The 12,530-nt window shown below is 44.4% G+C and overlaps 2 protein-coding genes across 8 annotated transcripts in view; one reads left to right on the top strand and one right to left on the bottom strand.

Moving 5' to 3' along the window:
- Positions 1–12,530, top strand: part of POLG (DNA polymerase gamma, catalytic subunit) — a 30,409-nt gene that overhangs the window by 14,032 nt on the left and 3,847 nt on the right. Inside the window, exons 20-22 of one of the 5 annotated variants that reach the window (XM_061158685.1) lie at positions 9–217; positions 1,154–1,254; positions 1,729–2,233. In XM_061158685.1, the coding sequence (XP_061014668.1) occupies positions 9–217; positions 1,154–1,254; positions 1,729–1,787 (369 nt within the window). In that variant the 3' untranslated portion in view covers positions 1,788–2,233. Of the gene's footprint in view, positions 1–8; positions 218–1,093; positions 1,255–1,728; positions 2,234–12,530 lie in introns of those variants that run through there. The other 4 variants (XM_061158684.1, XM_061158683.1, XM_061158681.1 and 1 more) reach the window with 4 other exon arrangements.
- Positions 2,010–12,530, bottom strand: part of FANCI (FA complementation group I) — a 62,196-nt gene continuing 51,675 nt past the window's right edge. For 2 of the 3 annotated variants that reach the window (XM_061158678.1, XM_061158679.1), the window contains exons 28-38: positions 10,987–11,038; positions 10,033–10,160; positions 9,865–9,933; positions 9,586–9,679; positions 9,104–9,291; positions 7,649–7,702; positions 7,507–7,566; positions 5,095–5,163; positions 3,465–3,560; positions 3,070–3,177; positions 2,010–2,146 (exon numbers count right to left, since the gene is read on the bottom strand). In XM_061158678.1, coding sequence (XP_061014661.1) covers positions 2,066–2,146; positions 3,070–3,177; positions 3,465–3,560; positions 5,095–5,163; positions 7,507–7,566; positions 7,649–7,702; positions 9,104–9,291; positions 9,586–9,679; positions 9,865–9,933; positions 10,033–10,160; positions 10,987–11,038 — 999 coding nt within the window. In that variant the 3' untranslated portion in view covers positions 2,010–2,065. The remainder of the gene's footprint in view (positions 2,147–3,069; positions 3,178–3,464; positions 3,561–5,094; positions 5,164–7,506; positions 7,567–7,648; positions 7,703–9,103; positions 9,292–9,585; positions 9,680–9,864; positions 9,934–10,032; positions 10,161–10,986; positions 11,039–12,530) is intronic. The other variant, XM_061158680.1, reaches the window with a different exon arrangement.

Here is a 12,530-nt window from a genome sequence, read left to right as displayed (position 1 = left end):
CCTCCCAGTTCATGACCAGCCGTGTGAACTGGGTGGTGCAGAGCTCCGCGGTGGACTACCTGCACCTCATGCTCGTGGCCATGAAGTGGCTGTTCGAGGAGTTCGCCATTGACGGGCGCTTCTGCATTAGCATCCACGATGAGGTTCGCTACCTGGTGCGGGAGGAGGACCGATACCGCGCAGCGCTCGCCCTGCAGATCACCAACCTCCTGACCAGGTAGGCAGGGCCCATGGCCCCTCCGGCCTGACCGTCTGCCAGATCCATGGGGCTTGGACCACACTGGGCACAATCTGAATTTTCATCCCCCCAGCAATAAGTGGCATGCGAGCAAGTGAGGGGGGAGCAGAGTCGTCCAGGGAGGTGAGGGGGAGACGATCAAAATACTTCTGATTTTTAAAAACTGTGAATTCTTAAAAAGACTAGCTCAATATTTAGAAAAGATTTTTGGAGACTGAAAGTGTCATATCGCCAGACTAGATCGCTGGGGTGGTCAGGAGGTGGAAGAGCCCAGGGAGTAGTCTCAGAGAGGAGTTCTCAAACTGTGCTCCCCTCAGAATACACCTTTGTTTTGAAAATCAAGTGACAGGCTTTTCTCAACTCACAGAAAATTGAGATAATTTTTCATTTGTAAACATTGATTCTTAAGTGCCAAAAGTATGTTATTCTGATTACTAACAAAAAACATTGTTAAAAGGGAAGCTCAAGTATACATATTGAGTTGCATTTCCTTGTAGTAAAATCCCTAGTTTATATGGTTGGATTAACTGATGTTACAGTTCCATGTTGATCTGCCACTGAGAACCAGTTTGGGAACCATGGTCTGTCCTGATTAATGGGTATATAATGAATGTTTACAGTGATCAATACTGTTGCCCTCATCTTCTGACCAAAGTGGGAAAAAAGGTGTGTTCTGAGTCCACAGTTGTACCGAGTGGCTCAGCGGGAGGTGTGGGCTGCTGGGTGGAGGGCCGTGCTGGCCCTTCAGCTTTCTTTGCTAAGTGAACAGAGCTGGGTGCGCAGGCCCTGTCCTCGAGACGCGCCTTTGTTGAGAGCAGGGACACGGCTGTTGAAAGGAGGTTGGGTCTCTTTCAGGTGCATGTTTGCCCACAAGCTGGGTCTGAATGATCTGCCCCAGTCAGTTGCGTTTTTCAGTACCGTCGATATTGACCAGTGCCTCAGGAAGGAAGTGACCATGGATTGTACAACCCCTTCTAACCCAACTGGGATGGAAAGGCGATATGGGATTCCCCAGGGTGAGCGCAACACCTTCGTTCCTTATTACACGTAGGATGGGGGGAAGACTAGAAAGTCGTCTTGGACAACAGAGGCTTGGGGTACTAGAGGATAATAACCCCCTTCTTGCTGTGTACTGGGCTGTTTTGGTTTATAACGGGCCCAGAGTCCAAAGTGAGCATACTGTTCAGATCACAAAGGCAAGAAGTGTTTGATTCTGGTTTCTTTCCTCTTCAACCACACACACACAAAAGATTTAAAGATTTATTGTTTGAAAGTCACAGTGCGTTCTTGGGCAACAAGTAAATTAGAAAGCTTAAAGTCTATTTAAAATGTATCTAAGACAAACTTATTTTATACATAAAGAAAACAGACCCTCCCCAAATATGACCCTACCATTCTTGGCAATCTTTTTTGACCTTAACATTAAGTTCCTTTTCTCACTTCTGACTGCTTCGTGAGGGGGCATCCTAACGAACTGCACTATTTTTCAGGTGAAGCACTGGATATTTACCAGATAATTGAACTCACCAAAGGCTCCCTGGAGAAATGAAGCCAGCCTGGACTATAGCCCTGCCTGGAGGCTCTGTATTTGCTCCCATGGAGCTTCATTGGGGCAGTGCAGGCTCCTAAAACTCAGGCTTTCAGCTCTGCTTTTTGCAAAAGGGGAGGCCAGCCATTTTTCAGTAGCAGGACCTGCCAAGAATGATTGCCTCTAAACTAAAGGTGCAGTTGAGTTCAGAACCAAGATGCCAACGTGGTGCAGGCATTAGGACAAGGGGGCATTGTTGCTTGTTGGGTAAAAGGAAAGCAAAAGCCCCAAAGTTCACATTAACTCAGGCATTTCGTTTCTTTTTTCCTTTTCTTCTTGGCTGGTTCTTTGTTCTGCCCCTCATGCTCTGATGCAGTGCCCTAGAAGGGGACAGAAGTAATGCTGTAATGTGAGAAGCCTGTTCAGAGGCAGTGGAAATAAAAACAGAAATCCTTTATCTTATCAAAGCCTGTGTTGGTCATGCTTTCTCCCCCATCCCACTCACGGGAAGTAACTGTTGGAGATGGGGCGAGCTCTGCAGTAGAGCACGGTGTGCTGACTCCTTCCCTTTGGACTTCTGTAATGATGCAGGGAACACGGTGACAGAGAAGGGGCATCAAGATGGTGCAGAACTCCCCTGAACTCAAATGCTGGGTAGGCAGAGGGAGTGGACAGGGCCAGGTATATTATGGCTTAGAGTGTGGTAAATGGAAGCATGTAGATTCACAATTTTTGAGAAGCTAGAAATCCAGGGTGGTTGATGTAAACTTCCAGTTTATCCTGGATATACATAAGGTGATAGAAATTCTAGGCACTAGAGGTAAGGAAACACTGGGTTCTGCTTCAGAGATGCTGTACGGCTCACGGCGTGCTGTTGGGACAGGTCTGTTCCTCTCCCTTTAGTCGCAGCAGAGGGGAAAAGAGGCTGAGAAATGCGCTGAATGTCATTCAGAGTAGTTGGCCCTACTTTGAGTGAGGGCATGGTAGAAGAGGAAAACACTGGTTTCTGAGCCAGAATACTTAGGTTCATAATTTTCCAATGGTTTAAAAGGTTATGGGGAGAAGACCCACAGTAAGACCTTGTTTTCAACATCCCCTTTCTGGAAATGTCGACCCTAAATGTACACAAGCCTGGGAAACTTCGTGTGTGGTTCACCATTTACAACCTTTCTCTTGAGAATGCCTAGTTTCGTCTTTGACCAGCTTTTGGCCCTTTCTCTGTGGCTGCTCCCAGATAGGCTACTGACAACCAGCCAGGAGGGCAGCTGAAGCATGCTGCACTCCAGTCAGAGCAGGCACTGACCTCTTCATTTTCATCCTCCTCCTCCTGCCGAAGAACCACGTCCAGGATGTTTCCCTTGATCTTGAAGTCTCGTGAGGTGCTGAGCTTTATATGCTTCATCAGGTTCACCTGGGACAGGATTGTAAACACAGGCGCAGTTTCCAACCAGTAAAACCTGCCCAGGGCTGCCTAAGCCATCCCTGATAAACCTTCAGTTGCTAGAGAAGCAAGTAGACACCCACTAGACTTCACATCAGGTTCCCTGTGTCAGTGTTTGGCTTCAGGCCATCAGGTCAGAAATAGCAAAGGATCAAATGTAGTCGACCCCAGACCCAGTGCAGTTGCGCTGCTTCAGTTTGCCAGGTCCCCTCACAGGGTAAGTGGACATCAGTACAAAAATAACAGAATATGCTTACCTTTGACCTCTTAGAAAGGTGGATGAGAAATTTTTCATACTGTTCAATGGCAAAGATGAGATTAGGAATTGGCTTGGTTTCCCGAAGAGCTCTGGCCTACAGGGCAAAGAGAATACCTAAATTTGGGGTTCAGGAGTGGTAAAGTCCTCTGAAGCTGCCTGTCGCAGAACTGCTCGTGGCTTTGAGGGAAAGATAGTCTGACCTCCAATGAAATGCAGTTTTACTTATACACCAGTCCTTAAGATTTTTTTTGACAGTTTAGTTTCATCAAAGGACCTAAAAATGCCAATGAAGATGGCAATTAACCCTTCTACTTGTAATTCCTAAACATGTGTTTTCTAGAGGCTGCTGAGGGAGGGACCATGTGTAGGAATCTGGTTGCCTCTCTGACTCAGGATTCTGTAACAAGGAGCCCTCTCTGCCCTAGCTCTGTTTCCACTCTAGTCTACAGATGCATTTTCATTGCTGCGATTCTCTCTCCCCTCAACTTGAATTGTAGCTTGTAGATCCTTCCATATGTTTCTTATGCATATAGACATGTTTTTATATTTTTTAAACTACAAATGAAGACACTGTTCTCATCTTTTTTTCTTTAACATTATCTTAGAATTCTATATCTGAACATTTAGCTTTGTATTTTTTCATGTCTGCATAGTGTTCTACAGTACAAATATACTATAAAAGCCAGCCAGTGGGCATCTTAGTTTTCCCAATATTTCACTTTTACTTACAACATTACTAGAACTGAATATACAGAGGCCTTTACAATTTCTCTATTCTACAAGTAGAATTGTGGCATTAAAGACTGGTGCATGTGAACAGTTATTGCCAAATGTTCCCCTTGAGAGAGGACTCAATTCTTACTTTGCCAGCAGTGCCCTGGAGAACCCACTTTCCGGCACCAATCTTTCACATCCTTTAAGAGGCACCTTTTCACTCACTAACTTTTCCTACAATCAGCTCCTTCCCAATGGTTATCCTAAGCTATTTCTATTTTTGAAGAAAGAGCTCAAGATTTCCTGGTACTTCCTGAATAGAGCATATACAGAAGAAAAAGACATTCCATCCGAACAAAGTCCATGAGCTGAGAAGCAGCCATATACAAATAAGCACATTTTTCCCCAGCTTTACTGAGATGTAATTCACATACCAACCAGTTTACCCGTTATATTGCATACTTTTGTGTGTGTGTTTCTTTGTGCATTCACGGGGTTGTACAACCATCACCATAATTTACAGCATTTTCACACACCCCACTCCCACAAGAAATCCTATACCCATTTTAGCAGGCACCTTCCCAGTTTCTCTAACATCCCCCTAACCACTCCCCAGTTCTAGACAACCACTAATTTCTCTTTTTAGATTTAACTTTTCTAGGCATTTTATATAAATGGATTCATATAACACATAGTCTTTGTCCAATTGGCTTCTTTTACTTAATGTACTTAATGTATTTTCAAGGTTCATCAGCAACCTTTTTTTTGGGGGGGGCTGTACTGCATGGCATGCAGGATCCTAGTTTCATGACCAGGGATCACACTGGTGCCCCCCTGCAGTGGAAGCGCAGAGTCCCAACCACTGGACCAGCAGGGAACTCTTGAGTGGCCACGTCTTGCTGTCAGCGACTTACCATGGCCGTGGGGCCGGCGGCCGTCTTCTCCTTTTCTCCTGTGCATTTGAGGCTCCTACTGTGCTTGTTCTAAAGGAGAGCAAACAAGTTCTCATTCCTGAAGGTCTTTCTGTAGAGTTACCAGGGTAGTGGTGATTTTCTAATGTGATGATTATAGCGATAATGGGGGAACTCTTAAGGGGACCAAGTCTGGGTGAAGAGATTATCCTGAAGCAGATGCTGGACACTGGGAAACAGTCTGGGACACTTTATAATTCTCAGATATTTTTCTGCTTTTTGTTGTTGGGAGATTTACAGTCTTGCTCTTAGATAGGTCTATCACATGGAAGTGAGGGTAGGACCCACTGTTATTAACACTAGGGCAGCCAAGGGACTTGTGAGCTACAAAAGAACTGTCAAGGTGGGAGTAGGCTAGGTGTTCCCTACTGGGACGTTCGCTAAAAGGGCTGTAGAAAAGACAGGAAGCTGGAAAGGCTGTTCCCAGAGCCATGTGTCTCACATGACAAGTGGTTACAGGCTCCAGAAAGGTTTAAAGGTCATAGAAACACTTTGTTTCCCTATGTTGCAGATAATCAAAATAAAGAGCTCCTGGAGAAAGGAAGAACCAAGAAGGGGACCAAGAAGTACAGGGTTCTGATAAGGCAGGAGAGAACGGACCATGAGTCAGAGACCACCCAGGCGTGAGGTGCACAAACAGGAACCTCCTACCTGAAGGGGCGTGCTGTGCCCTCTAGGAATGACATACCACGCCCCAAGGGACAACTAACAGAGTTAAAAACAGAGGCCTGCAAATGGAGAGAAATTACACTACTATAGCCATGTGAGAGAGGAGGCTTGGTCCACAGGGCATGTTCTGGAAAATAAGAAAATGTAGGGATCCCAGAGATGCTGGTGTGAAGAAACTTATTTTTGGCCCTGGAAGGCAGGGTAGAGGGTGAATACTTTGTAGGGGAGGGGCAGAGAGCAGCACAGGTAGAACTCGTGACCAAATGGGAAGTGAGCCATCTTCCTAAAAGTTGTACCCCAGATAGGACCTTGTTGAAACTCCCTAAATCAATCCCAGTTACGGCCTGTTTCTGCTGATTCAGGCAGGACTAAAACGAGTGGGAAGAGAAGTATCTTTTAAAGGTATACAGTCCTGAGCAGGATGCTAAGCTAAGGGTTTTGGAGCAATGGCTTTCACTGCTTTCCTCTCACTGAGATCCAAGGCTATGGGAAAAAAGAAGGGGCTAAAAGAGAATAAGCAGCTCTTTGAAAGATGTGGCAAATGCAATCCATATTTCTAGATAAAAGTTGGAGAGAATTAATGGAACCATGGGCTCTTGGCTCATTAAGCACATCTCACAAAGACAAAAAGTGCCTGTGGATCAGCTGACTTGTCAAATAAGGCTTTAAGTCAAACACAGATCCAGAAGGGGAGAAATATCCAAGGAGGAATACATCAACCAGTTTTTGTGTAATGTAGAAAAAAAGATAGTCTAGAAGGTGCCTAGTGATAAGCAGAAAAAAAGCTTGAGAATGGGTCAAACACAAAACCCCAAACCTCCCAGCATTTTACATGTCAGTGAGTATCAAATATGGTTCCAGAGCAGGGGCTGGCCAACTACAACCAAGAGGCCAAATCCAGCTCACTGCTTGTTTTTCAAAAGTTTCACTGAACACAGCCAAGCTCATTCATTGTATATTGACTATGGCTGCTTTTATTCTACAACGGCAAAGTTTAGTTGTGACAGTGACTCTATGGCCTACAAAACCTAAAGCATTTACCATTTGGCCCTTTGCAGAAAGTTTGCTGACCACTGTCATGGAGTCAAAGAACCTGGTTCGAACCTCAGCTTTGCCCCTTTTTTTGGCCGTACCACATGGCACATGGGATATTAGTTCCCCAACCAGTGATCAAACCCACGCCCCCTGAATCAGAAGCTCGGAATCTTAACCTATCTGTTTTTGGTCTTACGTCTGACAGCTTGGGAAATGATGCTCTAAGGTCCTGTTCATTTTATTGGAACTATTTAGAGAACACCTGCCTGGTGTTGTGTTAGGCACTTTCCACAAGTCACCTCATTTATCCTCACTATGCCTACCACTACTTCATTCACATTCCCAAAGGAGTGGGTTTGGAATCACCCAGAAATAAACCAAGTCACTGAGCCTAAGGATGCTTGTTTCTCCTCTGCTCCAAGTGCAAACATACCGAACACTTTTTCTCTCTAAATCAAATTTTTTTTTTTTTTAAAGATTTTCCTGCTGCAAAGACTTCAAGCCTTGGCGTGTTCTCAAATGGACACCTCTGGCTTATTTTAAGTAGAAGAAACTTTATATACACTCAGCTTAGGTGAGTGAGCAGTCCCCTGGGAATATAAGGAGTCCTTTCTCACTTGAAGATACATCGTGATACAAACAATCACTTACCTGTACATAAGAAATAAACGAATAGCATAGAGGGGTCAGATGTGAACCAGACAGCTTCACCTGCAGCAAAGGAGAAAGAAATCATTATAACTGTAGGAATAAGATGCTTTCCCCATTCCTAGGAAAGGCATTCTCAACTCACCAGTTTTTCCATATTTTTTGGAATTCCTGTGGAGCGCTGATACACCTGGAGATACTAACAAAAGAATCCAAGATTTAGTATTAGGCAAAGGCAGGACACCCATTTCTCTCAAAGGTTTCATAAAGTTCCAGGGAAAAGTGTTGGAATCTTACATGCACGCATGCTCGGTCATGGCCAACTCTGCGACCCTATGGACTGTCATGCGCCAGGCTCCTCTGTCCATGGGATTTCCCAGGCAAGAGTACCGGAGTGGGTTGCTATTACATACTCCTGGGGATACTTCCCAACCCAGGGATTGAACCTGCATCTCTTATGTTTCCTGCACTGGCAGGCAGATTCTTCATCACTGAGCCACCTGGGAACCCAGATTTAGCGTGCTACTCCTATACAGATGCCCCATGAGACTATAGGCAGTGACTCGGCGAGCACATGGCATGTGACTACTGCTCTGGCTGGAGAGAGAAAGGAAGATAAGCTACCCAGATTCACGGAGAGTCTTAGACTCCGGGCTTCCTTTTTTCCCTCCCCTAAGCTCCAAAGCTTCCCAGACAGGAGGCAATGAAAGATTTCTGTTTCTGACTTGTTCCATTTATTGCTTCAAAAATCCTTCAGGGTGATAGTCCCTGCATCTAGAAAGCCAATGATCTTGCTGTTTTTCCTTTAGAAAAAGCCAATAAGATTATAGAGGTTCTCAGTATTTCGACCACAGAAGCTAGTTAGCCACATGCTATAGCCAGAGCTGCACCTTCTCAGAAATGGCAGTGCTACTGTTTGGGTATATGGTGTGAGGCAGTCCACCATCTTTCTTGGGTTGTCTGTGCCTTCCTAAGTAATGTGGGTCATTGCTAGAATCGGAACTAAATTATGTAGTTCCTACCACTCTTGAATGTCTGCTGAGAATCAAAATACTGCAAATATAAAAAAAGTTTCTTGTTAACGGATACGAAGAAGCATTAACTTAAACTCAGGGCAAGTATACCTTGTATTTTCAAAAAATAAACGTATTCCCTACTCATATACCTGACCTGTGAGGCATTTAACACCTACTTGTTAAAGGACAAACACCTTTTCGGTGTCCAGACTGGTCTGAAATTGCCTAATTTTTTGTGTAATTGGAATCAGATTAAATTCTCTAGCTAAAGTTTAGACTTGAGTCTTAGAAGGTGTTCGAAAAGGCATTTACACTCAATCATTTACAATCAAGAGGTATTTACATTCATTATACTCAATCATGTGAGCGACATACTCATATGCTAAAGAAATACGGAGCTCTAAAAACAGATTTAGAATTATGCTTCCACTGTTATTTCCAGGCCTGTGGAGTCAGCTGCCATCTACTGGTCACACTGTGACTTGCAGCGATGTGGACACGAGCCCTGCACTGGGGTGTGCGGCACCAGGAGCACTGTCCCGGCTGGGTGGGGCAGAGTGATGGTGATCGACTCCGGTACTCACATATTTGACCAGTGCTGTGAGAGTGGTGTACATTTTGCAAAGGTCCTTTAACAAGGTGTCCACACAGCTGCCTGATGGCAGGGCTGTCTGTACCAGCTCGTGGAAAAATGTGAGCAGAGTTCCCAACTGTATGATGGTGACTTTCTCCATGGGACGGTTTGTTATGGCTGCCTGAGAAGAGGCCTCTTCTGAAAGGAAATGAAGTTTTAGGACATTCAAACCCAATTCACCTTATTTTCTAGTTCAAGTCAAAGAGATTTAGAAACCAACTAAACATCATTAACTAGGAAGTCTGGATGCAGAATACATTAATAATTATGCTGTCATAAGCCACACTACCGTCTACTTTCATTACTTTGGGAATCTAGCACAAACGAACAGACAGCGCCCAGGGGCTCTGCCTTTATGTTTTCTCCAGTTCAGATTTTAGTTGACTTGGTTTTGATCACAATTCCTGGAACCTCTCCCTCAACTCATGTTACCTGGTATGATTTTTTGATTCGCTTGTCCCTTAAGCTTGGTGATCAGCCAGTCCACTTCTTCTAGGACCTTCTCAGCTTTACTCAGAACAAGCAGCTGTGAAAGAAAAAAATGCCTGACATGGCTCACTACACACAGCTGCTGGTGTAACATGATAGCCACGGCCACCCGTGGGTGGGTTACAGGCCTCAGGACTTGAGCCACTGTAATTCACCCCTCACAGGGAATAAAATGGAAGGGATGACAAGGCTATTTCCCAAGTGTCAGGGATCAACACTTACACAGACAGCAGGGGCAGCTGTTTTCAAATTCACCAATGCAAAGTGGTTTGTTTTCTCCACTTCTACATCCTGGGCACGGAAAGCGAGGTGAGATGTAATGACAGTAAGGCTGTTCCCCTGGCCTCTGCTCCCAACTCGGGGCACCGTACTGAAGGCTCACAACAGTACCTCGTCTAGGTCTCCAAGATGTCCATGGATATCCTGGGACAAGTCACGCAGCAGACTAACAGGACTCTTACACGAAACATGGAGGCTGAAGAGCAAACTCAGCATGCCCTTGGAGAAGGAGGCATCCTCTAGAAGTAGAAAGCAAAGAAAATTCAGTTATAATCCCAGTCAGCCCTGTAGCAGGTGGGTGCCTAACTGGAATGCTAGCCTGTCATGTTTCAGGCACAACATCCCCATGCTGCACACACTCCAACCCAGGCAGCTGGCCCACAAAGGTACCCTTCGACCCACGGGTGCAAATGATGGGGATGTTTCCCATTTATTAGTCACTATCATCACACAGCTAGCATACAGGTCAAGAAATATGAGCACCTCAGGACACCCCTCACCCCACCAAGGAAGCTGTCATTCTGCCTTGTAACCTCACATCGAGTTTTGTCTGATTTTGGACTTGATCTAGTAGAATCACAGAGTGAGTACTCTTTTGTGTCTGTCGTCTGTTGAACGTTCTGTACGCCAGACCCTCCACGTCATGTGTCAGCGGGGTCTGTTCATCCTCACTGCTGCAGGGTCCCACCATGTGCATACAGCACAACCCCTTGATCCATTCTACTGCTGACAAACGTTTGGGTTTGGTGTTGCCTATTATAACGGTGCTGCTGTGAGAATTTTCCCACCTGTTTTTGCTAGGAGTGGAACTGCTTGATTGTAAGCCTATGTTTAATTTTAGTAGTTAAGTATTGCTAAACAGTTTTCCAGAGTGGTTTTACCAACTGACACCTCCAGCAGCAGTGAATGAGAGGCTCAACTGCACTATATTCTTACCAACCCTTGGGATTGGTTTTGTGTATTTCTTCCTTTTGGCTACTCTGGTGAATGTGTAATTTTCTAAATGTTGTTTTGTGGTGATGATTTTATATAAAGCCGAAAAAGGAAATATGGCAGGAAACTTACCCCAACTGTTTTCCTTGCAAATCTTAGATGTCCAGGATAACATCTGCACAAACTAGAGATCATTCAGATATTATAGAAACATTCAAAAGACAGACCTAGGTGCTATCAGACTAAAAGAGCTCTAGTCCTTTCCAAGTCTAAGCAAATCACCTGCTAAAACATATGCCTGGATCTAAAGTGGTACTCTACTAAAAAATAGCATAAAAATAAGTCCAAACTTATAAGAATAATTACTGATTCTTTTCTTAAATATAGCCTATGACTCAATTCTCAAATATTCTCATTAAGGGCCAAAGGGCCTGGGGTCTGGGCTGTTATTTGAGCTTCCTTGGCCACTCCCACCACGGTCTGGGGCTAAAGTGCCCTTCTTCCTCTTCCCATGCCCAGCACTCTCTGCATCTGAGACATCTTTTAAGGATAGTAAGCTAACAGAGGCATAGGAGAGTAAGATCCTGGCCACAGTGACAGTCAAATTAGCCTTTAGGAACCAAAAGGCCACAGGAGGTTAAAAGGGAGCAGGGAAAAAAAAGAAAAGGGGCAAAAAAAAAAGTTGGGGAAGCTTAAGGCCTTGGACTAGTAGGTCGTGTTTCGCTAGACACACATTCAGCTTTTTGCTTCAGCAGTTGTTTGGGATAGGCTTCTAGCCACTAAGACACTGAAATGCAGTGATGTTTAAAGGTAAAATGACCAGTAAGAATTCAGGCAGGGAAAAAGATAACTTCAGAGGCTAAATGAAAATTCTCTGTGAACTGATATAAAAGTATTTCCCAGAATACAGTGATTACTGTAGAATACAGATGTCCAGAATACAGTGTTAAACGTAATAAATAAATAGAGCAGGATGTTGAACAGGCTTTTGTGTGACGAGGGCAGGGTTAGGCATAAGAAGCTATATTCATATGGCTGTACAGGAAGAAAAGAACTCTTTACACAAGAAACTAAAAGGTATTTACGTGCTGGGGGAGAAGAGCTGAACAGATGGAGGACACGGACAGAAAGGTGACAATCTCCTGCAAATCTTTTTATAATGTCTGGTTTTCAAATCAAAGAACTTTATTACCCATTCAAAGTTAAATTAAAAAATTTTAGACACACTACCCAAAATTATGAGGGGGTGGTAAAATTTTAAAAATTTCTTCTTTGTGTTAGCCTTTCCAAATCTATTTTCCTTCAAATATCCCCATGTTCCAATTCCCTGTGTTTCTTTCCTAGTCTTGGGCTCCTTGCAGCAAAAGTAGCAACATGAAAGAATGAAGCTGAAAGTAAAGTGGGGATGCATTGTTCCGATCTAGGATGAAATAAGTAGCAATGGGGATTTTCTTTGGGCTGCCTGGAACTAGGACAAGAGGAAAATCAAGTCTGCTTTTTCAGTACTCAAATGTCATAACATACTAGGCTGTAGTCTGGTTAGCTCCTCCTAAAAGCAAGCGCTTACACAGGAGGCCTGCACCTCAGCACTCTCAACTGGTCTCCCCACAGGTCAGGAAGTAGATGTGGGAGGACCACATAGCCCTAGGCTCTCAAGGACTCTCTTTATCATCCTT

The sequence above is a fragment of the Dama dama genome, chromosome 13 (assembly GCF_033118175.1).
Source record: "Dama dama isolate Ldn47 chromosome 13, ASM3311817v1, whole genome shotgun sequence".
Lineage (NCBI taxonomy): Eukaryota > Metazoa > Chordata > Mammalia > Artiodactyla > Cervidae > Dama > Dama dama.
Note: the sequence above shows the minus strand (reverse complement) of the source record. Positions and strands in the feature narration are given on the sequence as shown.